The sequence below is a fragment of the Pollicipes pollicipes genome, unplaced genomic scaffold (assembly GCF_011947565.3).
Source record: "Pollicipes pollicipes isolate AB1234 unplaced genomic scaffold, Ppol_2.1 Scaffold_4881;HRSCAF=5763_pilon_pilon_pilon, whole genome shotgun sequence".
NCBI lineage: Eukaryota > Metazoa > Arthropoda > Thecostraca > Pollicipedomorpha > Pollicipedidae > Pollicipes > Pollicipes pollicipes.
In genome coordinates, this window is record NW_023596576.1 from 3,611,359 (window position 1) to 3,637,947 (window position 26,589).

At 49.3% G+C, this 26,589-nt stretch overlaps 3 protein-coding genes across 3 annotated transcripts in view; all 3 read left to right on the forward strand.

The window, feature by feature from the left end:
* The window catches only part of LOC119101804 (aldehyde oxidase 4-like), a 5,344-nt gene extending 366 nt beyond the window's left edge, over nt 1-4,978 (forward strand). Inside the window, exons 2-7 of the mRNA XM_037225227.1 lie at nt 19-202; nt 1,069-1,273; nt 2,272-2,389; nt 2,667-2,778; nt 3,583-3,654; nt 4,943-4,978. Of these exons, the coding sequence (XP_037081122.1) occupies nt 19-202; nt 1,069-1,273; nt 2,272-2,389; nt 2,667-2,778; nt 3,583-3,654; nt 4,943-4,978 (727 nt within the window). The remainder of the gene's footprint in view (nt 1-18; nt 203-1,068; nt 1,274-2,271; nt 2,390-2,666; nt 2,779-3,582; nt 3,655-4,942) is intronic.
* Nucleotides 4,979-7,142: 2,164 nt separating this feature from the next.
* Nucleotides 7,143-13,056, forward strand: LOC119101742 (putative aldehyde oxidase 2). Its single transcript, XM_037225159.1, has 5 exons — nt 7,143-7,317; nt 8,287-8,533; nt 9,927-10,023; nt 12,639-12,746; nt 12,914-13,056. Exons 1-5 carry the CDS (start codon nt 7,175-7,177, stop codon nt 12,982-12,984), a joined length of 666 nt encoding a protein of 221 aa, XP_037081054.1. The 5' UTR covers nt 7,143-7,174; the 3' UTR covers nt 12,985-13,056.
* A 3,560-nt stretch (nt 13,057-16,616) lies between these two features.
* Nucleotides 16,617-26,589, forward strand: part of LOC119101468 (frequenin-1) — a gene marked incomplete at its 3' end in the record, with an annotated part of 39,392 nt that continues 29,419 nt past the window's right edge. The window contains 1 exon segment of the mRNA XM_037224809.1: nt 16,617-16,945. Within this exon segment, the coding sequence (XP_037080704.1) occupies nt 16,882-16,945 (64 nt within the window).

Genomic DNA, 26,589 nt, shown 5'->3' on the forward strand with positions numbered 1-26,589 from the left:
GGCTGCATCATCCTGCAGGATCAACTCAGAGGTGCGTCGTCTGGGCGGTGCCTACGGCGGCAAGATCACCAATCCGATGCCGATCGCCGCCGCCGCCGCCCTGGCGGCCGTCCGTCTCAACAAGCCAGTGCGCATTGTGCTCGACATCGAGACCAACATCGCCATGTGCAGCGGCCGGATGCCTTACCTCGTCTCGTACGAGGTGAGCTCGCCGAGGCTCTCGGCCGGGTGCCCTACCTCGTCTCGTACGAGGTGAGCTCGCCGAGGCTCTCGGCCGGGTGCCCTACCTCGTCTTGTACGAGGTGAGCTCGCCGAGGCTCTCGGCCGGGTGCACTACCTCGTCTCGCACGAGGTGAGCTCGCCGAGGCTCTCGGCCGGGTGCCCTACCTCGTCTCGTACGAGGTGAGCTCGCCGAGGCTCTCGGCCGGGTTCCCTACCTCGTCTCGACCGAGGTGAGCTCGCCCAGGCCCTCGGCTGGGCTCCAGCTGTGGTAGGAATCGGGGAAGCCAAAGGTGAAATAATTTGCCATATTGTCTAGTTGCAGTTGGATAACGCGTGTTCGACGTGTGCATGATGTACCAGTGACTAGGATGCTTGTGGGTGGCCATTTTATCCTACACCAAAACGGGATCTCTCCTGGGCATATTTGACCACGAAAAAGACATGTGTTATTGTGCCTCTCTTGGGTAAATTCACGGCTGTAACTGTGCTCATATGCTCATGTCTTATTTCCGTCCGTGTTGCATGGCACATGTTGTGAACATGTTGCGTTCAGACTCAACACCCGATCGCAAAAATCTGTTAGAACTATTTATACGTGTTTTTGTTAACGACCCGCCCAGACAACTTTGGGTTGCCCCATTTTTGTACGTCTCCCGTGTGTTTGCCAACAATTCATGAATGAATGTGCACTCTGAATGAACTACCAAACGTCACCTAGCCCAGTCCGCACTGTCTTGATGGTGAATACCTTCCATTGCACGCGAATAACAGCTGGTTATTTTGTTTAAAGAAGCGTAGCGACGCCGGTGCCCCCTACACCACTATCACCGAGTGCGCAAACGGCAGGCTGGCTTCGACGACACTGGCAAAATCCACGGGCTCAAGATGCACGTGATAGCGAACGCGGGTTACACCAACACGGTGCTGAGTTTCATCGAGCCGAGCCACGTCATGCACATGGTGAAGAGCGTATACCGCGCGGACAACTGGAGCGTCACGCCCGGCACGGTGACCACCAACCAGCCGATGTCCACCGCCTGCCGCGCTCCAGGTACGGCCGCCGCAGGCCGCTGTCCCGCCCCTGCGCTGGTGACACGCCCGACACGTCAGGCGAGCGGAGAGTCACCAGTGATGCATCCGACACGCCAGGCGAGCGGAGAGCCGCTAGCACACGTCCGACACGCCCGGCGAGCGGGGAGTCGCTAGTGACACGTCCGACACGCCAGGCAAGCGGAGAGTCGCTAGTGACACATCCAACACGCCAGGCGAGCAGAGAGTCACCAGTGATGCACCCGACACGTCAGGCGAGCGGAGAGCCGCTAGTGACACGTCCGACACGCCAGGCGAGCGGAGAATCATCAGTGATGCACCCGACACGTCAGGCGAGCGGAGAGTCACTAGTGACACGTCCGACACGCCAGGCGAGCGGAGAGTCACCAATGATACACCCGACACACGGGGAGCGGAGAGCCGCTAGTGACACGTCCGACACGCCAGGCGAGCGGAGAGTCACTAGTGATACACCCGACACGTCAGTAAAGTGGAGGGTCACCAGTGACACATCCGACACGCCAGGCGGGCGGAGACCCGGCTTACAAGCCGAAGAAGGCGACGGCAGCGTCTGAGAGCGCTGAATAAGCCGGAGATGATGATGCGTGGCTCACTGTCTGTTCGCTGAGGTGGTTTTAAGAAAGGTGACATTGGCAGTCTTCTCTTCGTATTTTGTACTATCCAGAACAGTGTTGCATGTCTTCAAATGCTTACCAGCTACCGATGAAACCTGCCCTATTTCGCTGCCTGAACGCCAAACAACGTTTTCCTATAAATGTCGGCACTTGATAGCTTCACCGCCTGTGAAACGCTGCCTAACTAATGGAAATCGATGCACCCATTTCCTGATGATCAACGATAAGTACTAGGGGCTGCCCGTTTCTGTAGTAGCCGGCACCAGTAGCATGCTGTTAATCGAATCACCTGATTAATCAACATACTCCTGGATTCGTCTTTGACGCGCATTAATGCCTTTCCATTTCCTGCCGCCTTGCGCAGGTACCACAAACGCCATCGCTGCTATAGAGATGGTGATGAATCACGTGGCCCACCAACTGAACAAGGACCCCTGGGAGGTGCGACAGGCAAACTTCGCTCTCCCCACTGCCGAAGTGCCGTAAGTACTGGAAGCACGGTGAAAGGTGTAATACGGGATTTATGTCGTGTCTGACGATGGTTAACATGAAGGCAAAAAAGGTAAGCTTGCAAAAATAAACGAAAATAAAAGCGTCGTTCAGTTGCCTCCTATGCTAATCGATCAGGTTTTTGCATTTGTTACATCTGATTGTTTAAAGTGCACTTACATCAAACTGACGTTGCCTTGTTTGAGGTGTTCACAAACAACCACCGAATCAGCTTGAAAATGGCAGGCTTACTAAAATTTTCCGCTGTAGCACGCCAATGGGCACCGAACAGGACAACAAGGTGTTCTCCATGATGATCAACGAGATGTTCGATAAAGGCGACATCAAGCAGAGAAAAGCTGAGATAAACGCCTTCAATAAGGTATTAGCCTCTATGTGGTAAACAGCCATGAACTGGACTTGTATCTGCGTGTGCATCTGTGACTTGTATCTGCGTGTGCATCTGTGACTTGTATCTGCGTGTGCATCTGTAGTGGTCCCAGAGGAGAGTTTATGGGGACATTTCCGAGGACTTCTTTGTGCTTTCGTCATACGGTAGTTGACATGAAATAATAAGACACTTGTCATGAAGTGTGTACTTATTCGACATGCTCTGTTCGGGTCTGGGCCAATGCCAGGAACGGAGAGAAATGCAGGGAACACCCCCCCCCCCCCCCCCCCCCGAGAAAACTTGTGGAGCTTTGCGCCGGACTTAGGCCATTAAGTTAGACTTAAAATAGCATCGGTAACAAGCAAAACGTCACGGTGTTCCACTGCGAGAATAGACATAAAATACTCCTCATTCTCTGCAATCTTCGCCCGGTCCCAGCCGAACTATTTGACAAACGGTACCAGGTAGAGATCGCATCTGAGTAGCAACACCTAAGCAGGGGCGTAGTTTCGAAAGATAGGTTGGCGGTGTGCGGACCAATACCTAATGACTACATACTTACCCAAAATACACCCCAATAAACATTTCAGCTGGATTTGGCTCATTTATTTGACGTTGGAGCCGAAATTGCCCCCAGTTGAAATAGAAAACCATTTACCTCCACCCAGGCATACTGCTACAAAATCTATTCAAGGATTTTGATTAACTCAGAAACACGAATGAAGTGCATTTCAGCAAGTTTGACCAGGTAATTTTTGACCCTGCAATGATTGCAATTTGCCCGTCCCGTTTCAGGCCAACCGCTGGCGTAAGCGGTCGCTGGGCGCTGTTGCCAATGTTGTACCCAGTCGGCACAATGGCCAAGATGTCTGCTCTGGTCTCCATATACGACAACGACGGCACGGTGGCCGTGTCCCACGGAGGTGTCGAGATGGGCCAGGGCCTGAACACCAAGGTCAGGCAGGGAGAGAGAGAGAGAGAGAGAGGAGGAGAGAGAGAGAGAGGAGAGAGGAGAGAGAGAGGAGAGAGAGGAGAGAGAGAGGAGAGGAGAGAGGAGAGAGAGAGAGGAGGAGAGAGAGAGAGAGAGGAGGAGAGAGAGAGAGAGGAGAGAGAGAGAGAGAGATAGGAGGAGAGAGAGAGGAGGAGAGAGAGAGAGGGAGAGAGAGAGAGAGGGAGAGGGAGGAGGGAGGAGTGGATAGAGAGGGGGACAAAGCCAGAGCACAGCAGACCCGACCAGACCAGGGCAGAGCAGAGTCCGTCGTCTGTTGACGCCAGCATCGCCTGTATGTGATGTAATTTAGCTTCCGTCCTAGCTGCAACGCTGCCGCTGTTTCGGACGGACCCGGCCTGCCGTCGCTGCCTCGCATGTTTCGGTCTCGTCGCCTGTGGGAGGCGCCACTAGCGCCGCGTCCCAACTGTGCTCTTACGTCTGCTGAGTGTCGCCGCGGCTCAGCAGTTTTCCAGTTAGGTCACGTGACCGGAAAGTTATGCGATAGTTGGTCGGAATCTGCCCCCCCCCCTTCCCCACTCCAGCCAGAACAGGATTGACACGAGCCCGGGTGAACGGTAATGTGGTCCGATGGGGATGGGTTAATGTTGAAAAGGAACAAAGTTTGTAGCACGCCGTGTAAATCTGTGTGAACCTCACAAATCTATATGTCATTCTGGTGAACCAGGTGAAAGATATATGAGTCCAAGTGCCAAATTTTACATCGACAGGTGTAAAAGCAATGAAAAAGATGGTTAGCGGACAGGTTTTAAACCCCTAACCTGTTTCGCTGATTTTCATAGCACACACTGATAGGGGGGGCCGGTGACATCCTGCCGTTTGGAAACTTAGAAAGGTAGAACCTCGGAGAAAAAAAAAACATTGAGTTTTCTCAACAGCAACTCGCAATTGGTAAGAGATCCCATGTGTTAATTTGAACCTTCTAGATTAACTCTGTGGTCAAATTTTCCTGAAACTCAACCTATTTCAGCGTTGAACATCCATGTGTACGAAATCATGCGGCGCCGTAGACGCATGAAATATAAAGATGCGTATTTTTGGTGGAAAGGTGAGTGTAGTAGCTAGGAGTTGTATCTATTCTTAGTCTTCATTTATAATGGAGGACTTCGTTAATGTAGCAGTGTCAGCCCTCCGCGCGACCCGCAGGATCGTCGGTCGCCGCCCACCGCCCCCCGCCGGTAGTGGATCGTCTTGCAGTGCCCCTAAAAAACGTCTTCGCTTCTCCAAAATCAGAAATGCCAGGACACGTTTTTGGTGTCAAAACACGCGCAATGGATACCCTAGAGGCAACTGAAGATTTAAACGAAGCCGCACAATATGCTGGACTGGAATTTCAGAAAATCTTACGGATTTGGAGCGTCGCATCACCTCGCCCCCCCCCCCCTTCCCCTGTCCTCCTGTCACGCCGAGTAAGTTGTTCAGAAAGAAGTAACGGCGTGATGGAATCCCTAACTTTGTGTTTTGTTTCCTCGCTGATCGCCGTGCATATGGTTACCATGGAAACCGTGGGGAGGATGTCATGCATTTGTTCAGGCTTGGTACTCTTAATAGGCCGTCATCATAGATGTAGAAGCTCGGAAGAACTCGGTGGTTTTACGATTGGAGAGTGAAGAAAGCGTGAGAATGTGGAGGGTCCTCCAAATCTGGACGTGTTTTGAAGGGACTGCTGCAATGCTCACATCTTTATTTGAAGCTTGAATTTGAAGGTATTTTTGTAGTTAACACCGCTGATACTTTTAGTGAGGCTTAACTGATCTGTTCTGCCGGCGGCCAGTTAAAGCCTTGTGCTATTTTAAATTGCTGGCCATCGCAAGTACAGACATAGATATAATGCTTGTGAAATTTACTAAAGATGTCTTGCCCATTAAGCCATAATGTCAATCAACAAGCTAGGCTGAATGATCGCCAAAAGTATTATGTCAATGTTACCCAGACGAAATTTGTGATCGCGAGCCGAGCGTCCACATTCTGCTCCCGAAACTATCGGACGTTGGTACCAAAAATGAGCCATTAATTTACCTGCTTACATGACTGCAGCGTGCCGTCTTTTCCAGCTTATTTGCGTGAATAGACCTGCTCAACAAAATGTTAATTTGCAGGCAGCTATCTAGAAACACATAGCGGCCAGCCAAAAGCTTAGAATTTCCATCTGACCAGCAAAGTTCAGCGGCCTATTAAAACTATCCAACAATTCATGCATAGCGTGTGTGCCGTTACAACGAGTTTGTCGCTGAGACAGGCTGAGGGCAAAGGTGCTACTTGTCGATTTTTGGCCTAGGCATGGCCTTCTACCATGTTCAATTTGAGGTTTAGGAAAAGAGCAAACCGTTTTCATAACTTGATCATCAAGAAAACGCAACATGACTTATTTTGAGGAAGTACAAATACTCAGTTTCGTAGGCGACTTAGTTCCGGGGTGACTTACGACTTTCCTCAGGCTCTTAATTTTGCCCCCCAGACCTGTTGGAATTTAAGTTACCAGATCTAACTTCAGTACCATAGATAATCCCATCTAACAATCTACAGCAAAGTTCATGATTTGAGGGGGTATTGGATGGGTCGATTTCGCAGAGAGCCGCCTCTTTTGCCGGTGAAATGATGTAAATGGGTCTGATTAGCACCTTATAGACCCTTCTGTTTTCTCAAGAACCAAGCATGCTACGATATGCAGGAGACGGCGTGGAATAGCTGTTGGAAATCTTTATGAAATATGTGCAGGCGGTTAGTTTAGAATGGGGTTAGAATGGTCTTTCAAGGTCATGAAGTGTGTGCTTTTATGATTTAAAGCGCTTGGTTTACAAGGAGGCATGGCCTGACCTTGCAAATATCATGAGTACGATGGCAATCCACTTCAGCGCGACATAAATGAGAGAGGAGTCTGGAAAACCTTTTGAGGTGCATTTCCTTACCGAGATTAGCGACATTCATTAGCTTTGAGACAACTTCCAGCGCCATAACTTCGAGAAAAAATTGATCGCAGCGATAATGAGCATTGAAGCAATTAATTAGTATCAACGATAAGGTATTACTCGTACTATCGTCCTGGTCCGGTGTGTTAACATGAACTCAAAGTTGTGGCCAGCAAGCCTTCCGGCTATCGCCAGGTATTGTTAGCCCTGAGAACTGTATGCCGTTCGGCTTGTCAGTCATGTATACGTCATAACACGAATTCTCTGCTTGAAATTGCTGGGAACTGTAGCGCCCTGGCCACGGCAGATCTGCTAAGCTGCGCTCGTCGGCATGCCCGCCAGGTGGCGCAGGTGGTGGCGCGCGAGCTCGGCGTTCCACTCGACCAAGTCTCCGTCAAGCCGAACAACTCGCTGGCCAATCCCCGGCAGCACCGTGACGGGCGGCAGCATCGGCAGCGAGTGGTGCTGCATGGCGGCCCGCTCGGCCTGCCAGCAGCTGCTAGAGCGACTGAAGCCGTTCCGCGCGGCCGAAGGCGAGCCCCAGCGACCCTGGCTGCAGGTGGTCCAGATGGCCTCCGGCAAGGGGGGCGTCAACCTCAGCGCCCACTGCGTGTAAGGGCCCAACGGCTGGTCTTAGGTGCCAACCTAGCCACACGTTCCATGTACGGTTGTGTGCTGGCTTCGTGTTCGCCATCCACCTCACGCAAGAGTGCGTTTGCTTGTGTCACCCCCACGCCCTGTTCCATACGAAAGTGTGTTTGCTGCTGTGAACTGTACCGTGCGGTTCATGTTAAGACATCCCCTTGGCTCGCAAACCTGGAATCGGTCAGCTTCTCAAAACAATGCATGTAGTAGCTAGCTCCTGAACAGAATGAAATCACAAGGAACACAAAGTTGAAACGAGAAAGCAAGTTACATCGAGGGTCACTAAGAAAAGAGAAGTACTCACTGCAGTGACAAGTTCTTTCTCAAATGGTTTTGCATCCACCTATAGAATCACTTCAAGCTTACTGGAATTGTTGTTTCCGAGAACAAATCATCGTCGAACTAGCCGTCACAACGACCAGCATATATCAGTTCGCCCTTGCAGCTCGCCCATGTTAGGACCATTGATAAATGGCCCTAACATCTGAGGTACTCTTAGATACTGAAGAGCTCTCGGTTTAATAGCCAGGATAGGTTTTCATTTCCAGCATGGACGTCTTTCAAGCTTTGTTTAAGAACATCCAGTTTTTTTTAAACCTACTTTTCATTTGTACCAGGCTGGCACACTCAAAACAGCGAGCGTGTATCCATTAGCAGGCAAGGCACGGGCTAGCCTGGCTTTGGGAGCTACAGAGCAACGTGCCAACCCGTGAGATAATGCGCACTGTAAACACCCTCATCACTGCCCACTCAAGTCGAAGATGTGCATTTTTACATACTTAATATGATGTCCCGCGAAGTTTGGAAACGGTTCCCGCTATGTCTACAACCATCAGACAGCGACTCCATAACGTCTATGACCTCTATATCTCCGACTGCCTACCAGCGACTTAATGAAAGCGTTCGACTGAGCAGGCGCTCGGACACCGTTCACAGGCAGGCACCCAAACCGGCCGGGTACTCTGTGCTCGGGCTGACGGCCGCCGAGGTGGAGCTGGACGTGCTCACTGGGGAGAACCGCTTCAACCGAGTGGACCTGTACGAGGACGCCGGCCAGTCGCTCTCGCCCTGGGTCGACGTCGGACAGATCGAGGGCTCCTTCGCCATGGGCATGGGCCTGTTCCTGACAGAGCGGCACCGCTACGATCCGGCCACAGGCCAGAAGCTCACCAACCGGGCCTGGGTAAGGACCTTTGCTTTCTCTGAATCGGCCCCACCACAAGCTGTTTTTATTTCTTGGTGATGTATTGACTTAAATATCAATGACAGTGACAGGTTTGATAACTCGTCACGGATTAAGCATTTTGTCAATACAAGACCATAAATCACAATACACAAACACCACATGCGTGGCAAACTTACATGAACAGCAAATTTCAAAATGTGTCAGATTGTAAAGTCCACCGATAAATCCGATTTATATGTTGACACGGCGAGCAGAAAGGGCCGGTATAGGCACAAGCGCTGCTGAAAGTGTTTCGCAGTCCCAGAATACGATGAGTAGAGTCATTTGTGATAGCTGCTTCGTGCGCTAAGGGTGCATTCCGGAGACATGGGTGCATTCCGGTGCATTCGGGAGACATGGGTGCATTCCGGTGCATTCCGGAGACATGGGTGCATTCCGGTGCATTCCGGAGACCACATCGAGAACACATATAAAACATACGCCTCTCCTGGATGTATAGTTGTCATGTTTTGGGTATTCTCAGAATTTTTCAGCATCTTAAAGTAAACATGTGGTGCGACTCACCAGGACATTTCGTGTAATGTCATCGCAGGAAATGCCGCCATCACATCATAGGCTGCATCGGTAATGCTGTTAATATCAGCCTCTGTCTTTTCTTGCCGTTTATGTAACGATAACGCTGGTGGCATGTGTCCACGTACCAGCAAGGGCAAGCGAGCTGAAGTTGTTCGTCCGACAAAGGTGAAGACACGCTGTCGTTTGGTTGGAATGGCTGAGCGGTCAGCGTGTGTCTTGGCAAGTTGCAAAACGTATAAACTCTTTCTGGATGCGAATGAGAGACGCATTATGATCTCTGTGTTTCACCAGTTTTGGATAGTCATGCGTAGGGATATAGAACAGTACTACAACGCAAAAATAATACAAAATCTGCGCTTGGTGCTGCTTTTCTTATATTTCATGTCACAAACGTCTCAATCCCTTTCTTTCAGCGTATAACAAAATGATCTTTTTGTATCTTGCAAGTCTACCAGTACCTACCTGCGCACTGACTGACTATTTTCTTACCACTGCGAGTTCTAGTGCCGAAAATAGCCGACCTCCAATATGCCCTGAGACACTCATCCCACCCATGATTAGGCTACCATGAGACTATTCGGTTGATATAGCTCGTAATAGCGTGAATTCTGGACCATGCAGAATAATTCAGAGTATTTCACGGGTAATTTTGAATCATTTCTCCATATTCTCGTACTCAAACATTTGGTTCATTCCCTGGTTAGCTGAATGTTGCTACTTCAAACAGCGCGCAATGGTAGTTGTGTTATTGCCATGTCTTCTTTCGGTTATCATCGTTATTACTCATAGCTGTAAATATTGACGCATACTGCAGAACTACTACCCACCAACGCACAAGGACATGCCGAGGGACTTCAGAGTGAAGCTGCTGAAGAACAATAAAAACGACATCGGCATCTTCAATTCCAAAGGTAATGTGGATACATTGCGATGACTTACAGAGCTTTCTAAAATGGCTGAAGCATAGCTTCAGCGGCTGCGGTGTGAATTGGAATACAGGAACGTTTGTTTGTTGACTGGAGGTGGTATCGACAAAGATAACGGCTTTGCGTGTGTTATTTTCTTGTGGCTGAATAAATGCAATGCCAGTCTAACAGTCATCGACAGCGGCCAATCTCCCGTTTTGACCCAGCGTACGTGGAGCATGTAATACCGTACAGGACCGGCAAAAAATCCAGGGCCTTGGTCGCTGTTGCAATTTCTGCCTTAAACCGGAGGTTGAGGGCAAACATTTAATAACGACCAAGACTCTGGAAGCCATTCCGGCCCAAGTGTGTTCTGCTTTTTGCTAAGTGCTCCTGTGCGACAGAGATTGAGATGAATTGAAGCCATTCTTTCGGTCAAATTATGGCTCTGACGTGGAGTAAACCGCGTTTAGATAATGAAAAGGCATGAAAGTTATGAAATGTTAATTAAATACTTCATTCAGCCAAGCCGTCACAAGGAAGTGGCATGCACAATCTTCGTTATCTACAGTAATGTTTTTTTCTGAAATGGGTCATTTTACCTCACATGTCAGTTTTCAACAATCATTTAGTCGTTCTGAACATCAATTTTTATTCTGAAATGTGCCATTTGCCTCAAATGTCACTTGTGAACAATCGGTTCTACGAGTGGCTGCAAAACTTCCACAGCAACAAATGCACTCCAAAAAAGTTTCTACAAATTTCAGTCGCATTGTTGTCCTTATAGCTGCTAACGCGTGCATTAATGGAACATTTCGACCCGAGTTCAAGATTTTACCCAGATTAAAAAACACTGAGGCAGAACGTTCTACCATACGCACGAGCTAATGGAAAAGTGATGCCACGGCATTTGGTGAAAGACCTTTCAGGGCCAGAACAGCGCTATTCTGGCACTGTCAAAAACCGGAAACACGGTAGATGCGTAGCAGACTAAGAGCACGGCTTCGTTGACATCAAAGGCCCACCAGATAACGATAGAGAGCTCCAAAACAACCCTAAAAATGCTTGTACATGGTGTGGGACGCAGTCACAGTACGGCGCAAAGGATAGCCAGCGCTGACAAAGCTGTGCCCATGCAAGGTTAGCTTCCTAGCCTAAGTAAGTGCGGCCACTAGGCTCGAACGCGATACGGTGATCGGCTATTGAGAGGATGTAGCAGATCATGCGCCCAGCGCCATCTGGCTCTCAGGTGAGGCGCATTTGGATATCGGTTCCAGAGTTACAAGCCTCCTTGGGAGGTAGCGGGGAGGCCCCTACACGGCTACGTTAGCCTTCGATGCATGATGTGATGTGCGATCAGTGGTATGAGGTGGTACAGAAGCAAACTTGATAAGCTGCGCCAGCAGATGTTTCGGTGGGATGGGCCGCCCGTCGACCCTGTTCGGACCCCATATGTTGTTATCGGTCACCCCAAATCTGAGGCATTCAAGAGTAATTCTCAGACGATCCTAAAACTCAAGGTGGCGGCCGACATGGCGGCAAAACAGTCACCAGTGACAATGTGCCGTGGAGCGACGGAGGCTGTCTATGAGACGAAAGTTATGTACTTTGAAGGGAAAATGGGTAATTTGGAACATACGCTGCATCGCTACTACCTGCAGGCGAGTAAAGTTTGCGGCTGTTCTAAGACAAACTGTTATTCATTAAGCAGCACTTGTGAGCACGACTTATGTTTATGCACCATAAAATGAACAGATCATGGACAAACAAAACCCAGCCGTTTGTTCTGAGCGAAGGCCGACAAAACTTGTTTCCAAAACCCAAGCGCTCCGTTCACTGAACTGCGCTGCTTCGTGTTACGTGTCGCTCTTTTGATGGCATTGGATGCTCAATATGTCATTTAACAGCAGCCCTTTAAAACTCATCCATTCCTCATGATCCAGCAGCCCACCCTGCTGTTACTTCACTACCATCATGTACCATTGTACCATCGTACCATGACAGTACCGTCGCTACTTCGTTGGCGCGTACCCCTGAGTACCGCATCATGAGTACATCGGGACTAGCGACGATGCTTGTGGCATTTTAGCGTGGTCAGCGGCCCAACCGACCGATGTATTACCTTTCGGTAAAGCTAGCCTCGCTGATATGATGACCCTGACCTGGCTGACTTGGTGAAATTGACCTTCTGGTTCGCTGTCGGCCTGTCACCTGGTTGATGTAATGTGACCGACCTTTCGCTGGGTTCACTGGCCCAGTCTGACTTAAACGACTTGTCGTTCACCTATCACTTGGCGCCACTGACGCTAGGCAGTTCGGTTTAGAGGCCATCTCGTGGCCCTGGTGGCTTGTTACGTGTGTTGCCTGTTGACGTTAATGTGACCCTGACCCCTGTGACAACCTTCGCTTGGCCTGTTGTGTTGATGTGGATAGTACAGTGACCATGATAAATCTGCTTTGTTGTCCTAGACGCGTTGCATCAATTATGTCTTGTTTTATTTGTGGTTTTTAGTTGTTTAATCCATTAGTTGTTAGTGGCTCAGCTGTTTGCCGTCTGTTAAATGCCGGGTACGGAGCTGACGTCGGGACGGCCGGTTGACCCGGCTTGCGCGTGCCGGCAGCCACCGGCGAGCCAGCTGTCTGCATGAGTAGCGTCTGCTTGATGGCGCTGCAGCAGGCGGTGGCCGCCGCCCGCAGAGACTCTGGCCACAACGACTGGGTCACCATCAGTAAGTCACCGCTGCCCTCGGATGAGTGCCGTCCATCGCTGAGCACATTTGTAGGCTAGAAACTCATGCAATTTGAAGATAGCACGGCCTGACCGTTGCCATCTACGTCGCTCGTCACGCGGACTCGTTTTCATCAGAAAACTGAGTTTGCGCTATGGCTATTTCAGACGCACCCAGTACAGTTGAGGATACCCAGATGGCCTGTCAGACGTCCGCCGAGATGTTCGTCCTTTCCTAAGGCAGAGACGGCAGCCCGCCTCGCGACCCGGCTGGCTGACAGTGCGCAGCTTGCGTGTAGCGATCGTCCACTGTTGCACCACTGCACGTCTTGGCAGCTGCGAAACACTGTGGCCAGTACTTCCAGACGATTATCTGACTTCTTTAGATGATATCACGACCTGCCGGCGACTTTTTCTGGCTCGAGCCCTGATTGGGTGGAATAGGGTGGGGTGGGGGTGGGGCAGGGTCGATGCGACTTTCCTAGACTTTCTGAGGATATTTATCCGTCGTGTTGTGTAATCGCGCTCGAGTTTCCAGTGGCCAGAGCATTTGTTGCGCGTGTTTGACGTTACAAGACTGCCTCTAGCTTTTCCGGTTCCCAAAAAGCAACGTTTTTTACGAACACTGCGCGGCGGGCACGGAAAAACTGGGCTGGTACATTAACGGAGACCACATATTTAAATACATGAACATCAGTCAAGATACGCTAAAAGCGCACAACTACAAGTTCATATGTTCAAATTAACAAAAGAGCACGTCTATATGATTTTCACGTTACTTCATGGCATCGCTTCGTAAATATAGACAGCTGGTTGACCCGGCCTGGTGGGAACAGTGCAGTGTTGCAGCAGATACGTTGTTTGAGATTTTGTTGAGGTCGATTCATGTTTTTCCACCAGAATTGATCGGTCTTAGCATGGAAGCGACACAGGCTTTGCATCGATCCCACATGCGTTGGCGTTATGAAAACGGCGAATCAGTGTGAGGATTTATCAGTACTCGTCACATCCCCTCCCGGCCTGTTTACGGAAGAGCCTTGTTTTTCAGTGAGGATTATGGGACATCGGATGAACATAGGCGCACATGTTCAGCATCTGTTTTGTGCATCCGTGTGCGCGATTCTAAAGATGCGTTAATCTTTGGCAATCTAAATCACTAAGCCGCCACATGTCAAACTTGGCCAGCTCACAAAAGGCACAATGTACCGCGAACTTTTTCAGTTGCTACCGATGCAAACAAAACTCATATCCTAGTGTGTTTTCCCGATTTTCAGCAGTTCCCCTATCTCGAAATTTGGAAACAATGACGCTCATTCATTTGAGGTCAGCACATTGTATGTATATATTTTGTTGAAAATCGCGGGCATGTATGAGTTAATGACTATTTAGCTATGTAGGCAAATATACAACATATTCCTGGCTTGAAAAAGCAAGCGCAAACCAAAAGTGTTACGAGGACAAAGCTGCTCCCATGTCCTGGGCTGCACATGCTTTCCTAAGGCCGTGTGGTTGTCAGGGTGACCAGTGTGGTGATCAGGCCGTATGGTTGTCAGGGTGATCAGTGTGGTGATCAGGCCGTATGGTTGTCAGGGTGATCAGTGTGGTGATCAGGCCGTGTGGTTGTCAGGGTGACCAGTGTGGTGATCAGGCCGTATGGTTGTCAGGGTGATCAGTGTGGTGATCAGGCCGTATGGTTGTCAGGGTGATCAGTGTGGTGATCAGGCCGTATGGTTGTCAGGGTGATCAGTGTGGTGATCAGGCCGTATGGTTGTCAGGGTGACCAGTGTGGTGATCAGGCCGTGTGGTTGTCAGGGTGATCAGTGTGGTGATCAGGCCGTATGGTTGTCAGGGTGACCAGTGTGGTGATCAGGCCGTATGGTTGTCAGGGTGACCAGTGTGGTGATCAGGCCGTATGGTTGTCAGGGTGATCAGTGTGGTGATCAGGCCGTATGGTAGTCAGGGTGATCAGTGTGGTGATCAGGCCGTATGGTGACAGCGCTTCTGGTGATGTGTTTCGATTAGTGTTGATCATGCCTTGATTGTAGCTTATATAGAGTCCCTCCTTTGCTTTTAGCTTCGATCGCTAAGTAGGTCCTGTAAGCGGGCACATCTATCCTGGTAAAGGCGACACGACTGTCGATGACGTCCGTGGTTGATCGCATGCGGACGTGGGTTTCCGTTGCATGACAACGTTGCTTTAACCGCGATTTTGGTTACTTGCTATACTATCATTTGTTGTTCGTTACGAAAATGATGCCTACACACATCACCGAAGTTGAAAAACAAAAACGCTTGGCATCTATTGAGTTGCATTAGACTGATATTGCAGTGATTCATGTTGATCAGAACTTGGTATGCCACAGGATGACGCCCTCAGGTAGAGTAAGATACGTACACGTTGTACCTCTGGCTTCAGAATATATAAAATAAGATATTAACTGAAAGATTTGTGTGGTAATGATAATACAATATCGAAACCAATTCAGCTGTTTGCAGGTAGCTGCAATGTCGGCCAACACAAATGTAAAAAATACAAAATATGTACAGAGCAATCGGCCCGAATCAATGCCGAGGCCCTCATTGGTGCAGAGTTTCCTCATCGACACGGGGGACCAACGATTGACGGAGACTCCAGTTCGGCTTTTACGGTCCCTTGCTGAAATGTGGTGAAGGGCCTCCCATTCGGTACTGACCCCCTGACAGACACTGGGGTTCCACTGTCTCATGTACCCTCATCGTAGGCTATCTTATCTCCTTACATTGTCAGAAGGCCCCGATTGCCACAAAAGGCCGTCTGTCATGTGAGGTCCGGTGCCCTGGAACACTGCCCCGGGCCGATTTGGGGTCCCCTGCCAGCACAAGACCCCTGTTAAGCACTATGGGCCGCTGACTGGCAGACTGACGAACAGGTCACTGACCCTCAGGCCTTTACCGGCACAGAACCGTCTGTTCGGTGCTGGTGGTGCCTGACCGATGTAGTGGCCCTCATCGACTCAGGGGACCCCAATCGGCGCGAAGCACTCACGATTAACAGCTTTGAAGCGGTTTGGCTCGTCGCAGGCAAACGAATTAGTGTGAACTAAGCTAAGGTCGACGTTTCGTTTGACAGTCAAATCGGATGGATTTTTATGTGTCCTGGAACAACATCAAGCTGATAAGATAAACGTAATAAAACGAATTTGGCATATCAGTCCCCAAGACATCTCTAAGCTAAGCTTCCGACTCCGAATAACACTCATCTAACTAACGGCACAGCTAAACCCAGGGCCGTGGGGAATGATGGGGTCAACGCGCCTGACTTCTTGTAGCACGTAACGCAAACCGAGACAAAAGCGCACCCAAACGACACATGTAGCGGTCGCAGCTATGACTTAGGGAACAACAAAAGCGCCTGACTCGGAAGCAACCCGCTGGCCGGTGGGCCAGCGCTGCCCAGTCGCCGGCCGGTGGCCGGAGCCGAGCCCATCGTTGCCCGTCATCACCGGCCTGGTGGCAGGAGCCGAGCCTGCCGTCGCCCGTCACCGTCGACGCAGTCTGCCGGCGCACGAGCGATGCGGCGGGGTTGATCGAACACGGCGCACGCACTGGCGCCGGCGGCGCCGCGGGCAGCCGCTCCGCCAGTGCTGCCGCCGCCGCCGCCCTGTGCCCCCCGCCAGCGGCGGCTCCCATGACGCGTGAGCCGCGGCCGGCCGGCTCGGCGGCACCCCACGGCGCAGCGCGGGTGACGCGGCCCCGCCTCACCTGACCTGGCCTGGTCACGCCTCGTGTTGTGGCGGACGGCGCGCTCGCTGCAGAGGGCCGCCACGGGTCCAGCGCAGGTCGGGGCCCCGCGCTCTCCTCGGGCTGCCAGGCGGTTTGCGATTGGCTGGTGTGCGGATTCGCCGCCGTCTAGACCAGCGCAGTGAGTCGAGTCGGCGTCGAAGCTCTGCGCGGATTCCCCGCCGTCTAAACCAGCGCAGTGAGTCGAGTCAGCGTCGAAGCTCTCTCCACCGGTGACAGGCAAACTTGCCGTCTATAAACCAACCAGTCGGGTAGAAGCGAGACCCCCGTTGAGAAGCAGCGGACGGTATCAAGGCACGAGAGAGCGGCGACCAGCGAGCTGAGGCACACCAGCCGGAAAACTCCACCCCGTCGACATGGGGAAGAAGAACTCCAAGCTGAAGGGGGAGACGGTGGAGGCACTGATGACTGTCACCTACTGTAAGTACTAGTCATGGCCATCGGACGAGGCATTAGTCTGGTGTCGACATGTAACCGCGATCCGGCCGGTCTGTGGTAACATGTAACGCCCCATGCAAGTTGTAATGAACCAGTGGAAGTGTGACCGCCAAACATTCACTTTATGTGTGTTCAGCGGTCAAAATGCTCGTCTGGATGAATTTGTTCAGTGATCTGTTTCAAACAGTCTCAAAGCTGAATGTTTGTGAGGGCAAATGAATTCAAAAGTAAGACGTTTATAACCTCTGAAAGCTATCGGAACAATGCAAGACAAGCCGCGCTTTCACTGCATCCGCTTCCGTAAAGATATGAATATCTTTGCGGCGTGATAGGCGTGGGTAAGGAACGCATGCATCCAAACTGATGGTTTTCTGAGAGAACGTTTGCCGCAATAGCTTGGACGCGCATAAAGCTCATTGGCATATTAAGATTTTACGATCGGGAAATCTCCTAATACGTGTGGATGCACTGGAAATACTGCTGTCCCGAGCACAGGGCTGACGTAAATAGACAAACGGTAATAGCACAAAACCACACGCAGTTAAAGTGACCTATCAGTGTTTAACGGATTCGCAACGACTGAGTACTGCTCAACACCCGTGCACGCTAGGGAAGTAAATCGAGCAGAAAAAGCATAGGTACAACGATAGCTATAGCCTCATTCCTCCGAGAAATACTAGGAAAATGGAAATATAGGTGTGTTGATATTTCGGCAACATGCTTTATCGAAACATTAGCAGAAGTGGCATCAAATAATAGCCTCTGCTATTACTTTGGTAAAGGCATGCTGTAAAAATATCAACACACCTATCCAGGCCTTTCCCCATTATCCAGGCCTTTCTCTGAGCAACAAGGCTATTACTGCCGTCTTATCTATCTGAATAATGTTCCTCGCAAGTCCACTTAACAACTAAAAAACAGCTAGGAATTCACAAAAGGATTAGGACCTCCTTCTACAACTTTGGTTCATCCAAAAATGCTAAAAAGAACTTGATCTAGAAAGAGAGGAAATTGGCATTATAGCCTCGCCTTATTAGTCCAACAGAAGCAGAACAAAGATTGTGTCATGAAAGTTCGTAATTGCGTTGGTGAGCTGACTTAATCATGTGTGTAGCTAATATCAAAGAGCCTCAATTCCAATGTCAAACTATGCGTCATGGCAGTTGAAATAGCGCACGCCTGAAAAATACCGGCGCCATGCAAGTGAGCGGCAGACGTGCTGAGCATTTCACGGAAAACTGCCTTCGGCGGTTTGCTTTTATTTTCGATTAGCGCACGTTTCTCTAACACAGTCGCTGGATGGAAGTAAAGCATGCCGCAACCACTGGTTTCTACGTAATAGCATGCAACATAAAAGTCACCAGCAAACACCGTTTGGTATGTATGGTAACGTGAGGAAGTGACGTCACTGATAGAATGGACCAGTGACCTCTAAGTCCTGTATGACAGCCAGGTCCTGGTTGACCGTGACGGGCGTCAGACTGGGCCGACAGACAAGCGCTCGCGTCCTGACAAAGCTGCCGCTGAAAACAGTCACGTGTTCCCGGAGTATTATCGATTCCCAACGCTGTTGTTCGAAAACGGCGTGTGATTAAACGAGTCTTTCATTTTATTCTACCTGGGGCCCTCTGCAACACGTAATTGCCAATTCCCTGCAAGCGGGCAATTCCGTTCGCAGAGCACCAGGATGCGTGAATAAAGCCCGTGGTGGGGCCGTCGCGTACATCGGCGGCCACAGATGAGCCTCGCACAGCTGGGAAGCGTCGGCAGAAAGAGCCACTTAATTAGAATGAGCTTTTCAGATTGGTTCACCGTGCTCCTTTGAAGGATGCCAGGTGGCACTGGCCTGCAAGCACAATTACCTTACTCATTTCCCTATGAAGCCGCGCAAATTCACTTTAGTTTGAACTACTGTTGCCGGGCAGATTTCGGCCTGCCCCGACTTGACTTTGGCATGTTGCCCGTGTAACCCATTATGTTGTCACAATGCCACTCTGAAGTTATTCGATTCCCAGCCTCATGTTCATCATAATTAGTAGTATTGCCCACCTTCCTGCATCATTTATCGCAAAACGTGGTTCGTGTTCGAAACTTGGATGTGGCATGTTAAGTTGGTTGAGAGTCAGTAACTTGCCGTTGATGCTACGATTTGTGCTGATGCACTCTAGACTCAAATAATTCAATGGCTATGTTATCTTGACCTGACCCATAATGTGACCATCGAGGAGGCAAAATTGGTGCAACATTTTTATGAGGTGCTACGTCTCTGGATGACTTCAAAACACGCACCGCGAAATAGTCTTCACATCTTGGCGGGCGTGTAGCTCAGAGCTAACGCCGCTTGAACTCATGGTGCACCATGCTGTCACTTTCCGGCAGTGCAGCCGTCCCTCCAGCGCGGTGTCTGGCACCTGCGAGAAGTTCAAATCCGTCAGTTTTGGGTGTTACGAAACAAAACGCCTCTTTCAGGTGCAGGTGGGCCTCGTTGCTGAACCAAACGAGTTCAGAAACCCAGTATTGCCTTCAGCTATTGTTTTCAGGCAGACGAAAAAATGTCATCTGCTGTTGTTCATCACCTTTCGCCAACTTCTGACTGATATCCACTTAGGTAAAGATATCTTGTATCTTGCATCTTGTATCATTAAAGTAAATTTTAACGAGTGTTCACTACTGATGTACTTTACTTTTGCGATCCTTTCTGCTGTTCAGGTCAGCTTAGAACCATCCCTCAAAAACTTGTGTTGAAGGAGCGAAATGGTCTTCCTGCGTTTTCTTTCCTACATAAGGGCGCACCGGGTTTCGAAATAAGTTTTGGTGTGCCGTTACATTGTGACGATGGTAATGTTGGCCAAGACAAATAGACGGCTTTTGCATTTCCTCCTTGCTGAGTAGTACCATGGTGCCAGGAAAACCAGGGGCACTCTAACCAAAACTCCAGAGAGCGCGCAATTGATCGAAGCGGAAACAATACCTTGGTCTGGTCATATGCTGTTAAGCTCAGTCATACGCGTATCAAATCAGAACATAGTTTAAGGGAGGATTGAGGCGATGTATTAGTATCAAGAATATAAAATCGAAGGCTCTTCATCGAAGAGTAGACGGCATAGAGGCAGGCGTAGCCGAAAACCGAACATTGTCCAGCCCTTCTCAAAACTCCACAACACCTGGCGGCGATCTGAGAGTTCATTGGCCAAGACGTTCTAGTCATACTGGCACGACAGATGAGGACGATGGTCCCAACAGTTATTCAGTCCGTGAAATGAGGACATTTTTTGTCTCTTCAGCTGGCAGCCCTACGAGCGCCGTATAGTATATTCAAGGGTGTACATAATATTCGTTCACGAGAGGCAGTCGTCGTCGCCATTGGGGCTTTATGGCACACTCAGATGCTGATACTACATCGTGTCCCCTACCTCTCACCCTGGCAGGAAGGACGAGCACCGCAGGGAATCGAACCCGCATTCTGGTTTCCCAGATGCACAGCTTGACCACTACACCACCAACACTCCACAATATGATATATATATATATATATATATATATATATATATATATATATATATATATATATATATGTGTGTGTGTGTGTGTGTGTGTGTGTGTGTGTGTGTGTGTGTGCATAGCGACGCCTTAATAGTTAAGAAAGCTGTCATGCAAACGAACTATTTCAAACAGTTACATTTGGGTTATGACAAATATTGATCTGGCTTGTCTAGAAGGCATTTGTAACTATACTTAAATCTGATAGTGGGACACTGCAACAAAATTGCCGTCCGTAAATCAACTGTTAGAGAGCAAACCGTTATTGTATCCCAATATTACCGCATCACCAGACGCTCAATTTCAAACAAGCTTTAGCAAAGCGACAGCATGCAACGTGCGGAATTGACACACTAGCCCCAGATTACCCACCAAGGGTCTTTGACACTGCTGGGTCATCTGAGACTGGTATTTCAGATCGCTGACCAAGTGCCAATCTGAAAGGCAGGTAGCCCGTCCCACTGAACCGTTGTTGGACCAGCTGCCCTGTCAGTGGGCTCACGTGCCGCTCTGAAGCACGGCATTACGATCCTGGCTGCCAGGCTGGGTCATCACGGCAGTGGACGGGTCCGGCGCCGATTAACCGAGATCATGCACGATGCAATTTTGCGATGGCCAAGGGGGTGCTAGACACCGTTGTGCCTTGCTGGCCTGCCGCACCTGAATTTCTGCGCGGAGAAATCCTGCGATTGCGGTGCTGTGATGTGCACCATATTCTGGCCATCACCCTCCCGCAACAGGATGAGCAGACTGGCCACACTCACTCTGAAGCTGCCGACGTCAGTTTTACCCTGGGAGAACATTGGCTCAATCAGGTTGAGACCCATTACCAGAGGCAAGCCTGGGCTCTCGTTCTCAGTCATGGTGTAGGCATGCTTGGCAGGAAATTGGATCCGCCTAGGCTCGAAAGGCACATTCGCTCTCCAGGAGTCGCACGTCATGTAAGTCGTCATTGCAGAGCTTGGGGATGCAGGCTTCGTTGGAGCATGATGGGCGCGCCTTGCTTGAACACAAGCCGTGTGATGGCAGTCCTGATGATTGCAGGCTGCTGAGAAGCGCCAAGTCCTGATGATTGCAGGCTGCTGACAAGCTCCGACAGGTAGTTCACGGCCTCTTCTGGGCTTAGGGCAGTGGCCGCATCTAGAGGCTTCGAGTTCGTATAATCACCCGCAAAGTCTTTTGGGTGTCAGGGTGGCGTGTTTGCCGAGCTAGGTCATGCTTTTGGTACCATTTTTCCACCTTGGGAAGAACCTGGTCAGCAGGCTGTCGGCAACTTAAACGTCTTTGCCGGAGGAAAGCTTGGCCTGGCTGCCTAAGCTCTGGTCGTTTCCGTTGGCCATTGCCGATTTGTAGGGGTTTGTTGGCAAACTATCGTGCGCTCCAGATGTAGCTAATATATATATATATATATATATATATATATATATATATATATATATATATAATCCTATATTTATGCAACCCTGTATATATCAGCCTATATTTTGTTTCAACAAAATATGTCCGTGTCCGCATAGACCATTGAAGTGTAGGACACTTAGTGCTTTGGATAGCATCCGGTTAATTTTTCCATCCTAGATTACAAAATCAATTCACCAAAAGTCATGTCGAAGGTGATGTTTTCATACCCTCCGTCAGGCGCCGAATAAAAAGTAAAATAGCCTGAAAAATCTGTCTGAAGAATCTGATCCCGATGGTTATGCGACTGCTGCTTTGATCGAAATTAAATTTAAATGCGTCAGCATCGTCCACGTCATTCAATTTGCACAAAATGGTAAACCCCATCAGCGAGCTTATGAACCTTGTTCCTAAATGACAATACCTACAAATATTGCCGTGGTTAGATTGCTGACCTGCAAAGTTAATGCGGGTGGTCCACATGCATATGGCGTTTAAACCAAAATGGCCACCTGGAAGATCATCCGGTACAATCTACAGGCCTGCATTTCTTAACACCAAACCTTTCTTGTTTCTGAACTATACACCCACAAAAATGTGCAGACCATTTCGGGGAGACTGTTTCAAGGTCACCAAAGCATCGATCAGGTCAAAAAACGTTATTCAAATCTTACTAGTTCATTGGTCATGCAGCGATCAGGGCCAATCAAAATAGAGTTGTCAACTCGTTCATATTTGGCGTTCGCAAGCACGATTTCCGGAAATAACGACTGTCAATTGGCTCTCAATTCACATTGTGCAAGGTACCATCATGTGATCAAACAGTCACGTATTGAGAAGTAAATTTACTTGACGGAAAAATACGTTATCTAGACCAGCCTTTACCATTCAGAAGTGTCCCAAACAGTTTTAAGTGAGCTTATCTCACGATGTCTGATGCTTTCTTCAATATCCCTAGATGTGAAACATTCCCTTCAAGCTCAGACGCAGAGAAGCGACTACATTCTTGCTGTGGTGCTTGTTGACATATCTGGCATCTTTGCATAACACTCGCTGTTCGCGATTACGGATAAATTTTCAGCTATCGTCTAGGCTTTGCCGCGTTTAAGGTAATAGTATTTCTTCAAAACAAGACCAGGACAGCCTGCCAAAGTAATTTATGTGCGCAGCTGTATGTCTGATGGGAAGCCCATACCATTAGCATCCACCTGTAGCCTGCAAAATGCAATCGACAAACATGATGTGCAAGCGAATCGTTAAGCCAGTGTACAATGGGAGTGCAGAGATCTAAACATGGTACAGATGCTGAGCAAACTCTCCATTCCGATAAAGCAGAACGTTCTTGGACACGCCACTCAGAAGTTCAGCATCTCCATAACATTAGGTGCATGAGGATGTATTTGCAAACAAAGGTAAACATTGTAAGCATTGTCTGATGGCGAATATCACGCTCTCCTCCCAAATCTTGTTTGCTTCAGGAGATCACCGAAAGATTGCGTGCGACGAACACCACCTCGCGCTGCGCTTACCGGCCGTTTTTGTGGGCGGCTGGGGTGCTCGTGCGGGACGCGGGTGCCGCCGCTGGCGGTGTGTCACCGCCCCGCCGGCGATCCGTGACGGGGTCAGAGGGATCGGAGAGCCGCGTCGAGGCTGGCGTGACGTCGGCGCCGGCCTGACCTGCAGCACTCCGCCCGGGGCATGGCGCGGAGGCCGCCCCGTCGACGCGACTGTACCGACACGCTCCGACGATAATGACGCGGCTCTGGTAGCGTGCTGCTTCCAAATGTTCAGCTGCATCGAAGAATCATCGCCTTCATAGAGGGTTTCAACCACCTTGACACTTGGTTGAAGAATGCCTCTTGATCTTATATGTGTCTGTGTTCAGTTCGGACCAATGTGACTACATTCGGACATAAAATGTCCGGCCAGTTGTCGTTGTGACTCCCTAGGCCCTTGCCCTCGTTCCCACCGGGTAGCATGATGGATATTGAAAAGGAAAGGTTGAGGGCTAGAGAAATCTGGACCATGGGGGCTTTGCTCGCACGTACAATATCTGAGCATCGGACGCCCTTCTGTCATTTGCATACGCCCTAATCTTCAATCTCGTACTTGGATTGAACGAGGCCTGAGCGCTTGTGCCGCCGTTGTGCCGCGTTTAAATTGTTTTAAGCGAATGTTTGTGGTGTTCGGCCTTTTCCGCCGATCGTCGCTTACAACTATAAGCCGGCGCCGGCACCGGAAAGGAACAAACAGGTTGTTAAGGAATGCATCCGGAGGAGACTCGTGCCTCGTATCGATTTTAGCCCGAACTTGTTTCGCGTTTATGTGTATCTGTACGGAAACTTACAGCACCTTACCAAGTCAGTTCTCTGTTGTTTAACGCGGTTCTCAATGGACCGCACTCAACGTGTGAAAAACCAGCTCTCCAGTCTGCTTTTGGGGCCAGCTCGCCGTCTGCGCCAGTGCGCTGCGACCAACACAGGATGGGTAGAATGTATGACCAGCGGCGGGAGAGTGGTTACGGGAGGAGACAGCAATTGAGTTACGGCGCCTAACAGTGCGCGCCTCGTCAGCTTCCTGCTGTGATTGGCAAGATGTCGGAAGCCCCGAGTCTGTATGCAGGGACGCCGACCAGATACCACAGGACTACGCTGCAACTTGGTCAGGGAGCTCAGGACAAATGTCAGCCACTGCTAAGAGACAGCGCCCAAAGGAGGTAATGCTCAAGGCGATTGAAAATAAAGGAAAGCGCATTAGCTCGCCAAAGTTAAGTGAATCCAGCCTTTTGGCAAAGACGGAGCAAATGCTCAAAGAATCCACGGAAGCCTTTCTCAATCGAGTAGTGGAAAACTCGGGCAATAAGCTAGAATGGCCGACCAAGGCGAACGTAGCGACACCTAGACGGATCACCTGCAGACATTCGTGTCAGCCACGAGAAAAGAATTCGTGCGGGTTGGAGAGCAATGCGAGTCCCAAAGAGGTGGTTTATGTCCTTGTGATTGACGATGCACTGGGTTTATTGGCGTTTTCTCTTCGAGGCGTTCTTAAAGGGAATGTTCCACCTTTGAAGATATTGAGGAAGGCATGAGATATGACGGGAAAAGCTTGCTCGTAACTATTAAGTTTATTAAGTATAAGTTTTCAGGTTCAAAAACGACGCTAAGTAGCAAAATTTCAAAGTTTGTAAAAATGCGCCCCATTTCTTCATTGCTTGATAGCGTCATGGAATGGTTCTGTGACGACAGCAATATCTGGCAGCATTTCGCAGCCAGACCTAAAGAGTACCTCAAAACACACGAAAGCTGACGCCAACCGACCATTCTCGCCGCGGGGGCTGAGTCGGGCGGTGGATTAATGGGTAATTTGTTTGTTGATTTGTTATCTAGGTGCTGGTCGTAAGAAAAGCTTTCGTGGACTGTTTGACATGCGTAACGTAGCGATCGCTAGCTTTTACGGCAAATTATTAATATCAAAGCACGATGTGCTGTGCTGCTGCCATGCTGTTGATGATTTTGTCAATACTTTATTGTCAACCCATCGTTGTGTGCAAGGATGTAGTCCTGAAATTGATATCATACGATGTGCACAGTAGTTACTTTCTTTATTGTTTGTAGCTTAACATGCAGTGCCATGTGAAAATTACTAAGCTTGTAACGTTGCCGATTCACATAGCATTGCTATTGCTTTGGTAAAGATGGCAAGGTTGGGCTACCAATAATGTTTTTTTTGCTTAGGATTATTTATGTAATTAATAGTTAACCCCGATATAACCAATGCGGTGGAATGACATTTTTGCTGTTGATAGTCCTTTGGCATTTTAAATCAGTTGTTACCAGTCATTCATTAATTATAAGCTGCTGTCTTATAGGCTTGACAAAGAGCAGTCAACCAATGTGGTACATTGTGTAATGGCACGGGTCAACAGCTTCATTGTGGCACTAGCTCAGTGCTGCACTATAGCATGTCATAATGAATAACAATATGGTTTTTGTACCACAATCCATGCTGCTTTCATAATAAATCCCATCATGAAAAGATGGGTAAAGTGTGCTCTCTTGTATTGACTCCCCATCTGACATATGACTTACCAAAAATACGTGATACAATATACAAATCACTCAGCAAAGCAGACAACCAATAAGTGCCACCACTTGATCAGCCCATTTTTGGAATCTACAAAACGTAAGTGAGAAAGATTCAAACACATGTTCCGCTCCCACAGTTATGCCACATGATGCAAACATCAGGCTGCTGTACTAAAAAAATAACAGGAAAATTTTGCATGTGATGAAATGACGCTGCAAACATGCTGACCTTGCACAAGGCTGGAGACATGACAAGTGCATGTAGTTATGGTTGGATGGGCAAAATGCAAGGAAATGATGAAGCTGGCAATGCACACAAGGCTAATGATTAAAATGTCATAAGTGTTATCCAAGGCACGAACCGCAATACGTTTCCATCTTTCTCAGCACCCAGGATCTCACGCAAGCTGCAGTGACTATGACATTGATGATTCACGATACCTGCATACAAAATTTGAGAAGACAGTACAATGTGCATTAGTAATAATGCAGCTCTGTATGTTCAGCATTCTTAAGGGATGACAGTTTTGCAAAGCTCTATGCTTTGAGTCTATACTGAGTATGTCCATTAATGAGCTGCACGCACCAGCCCCACTGGCAAAA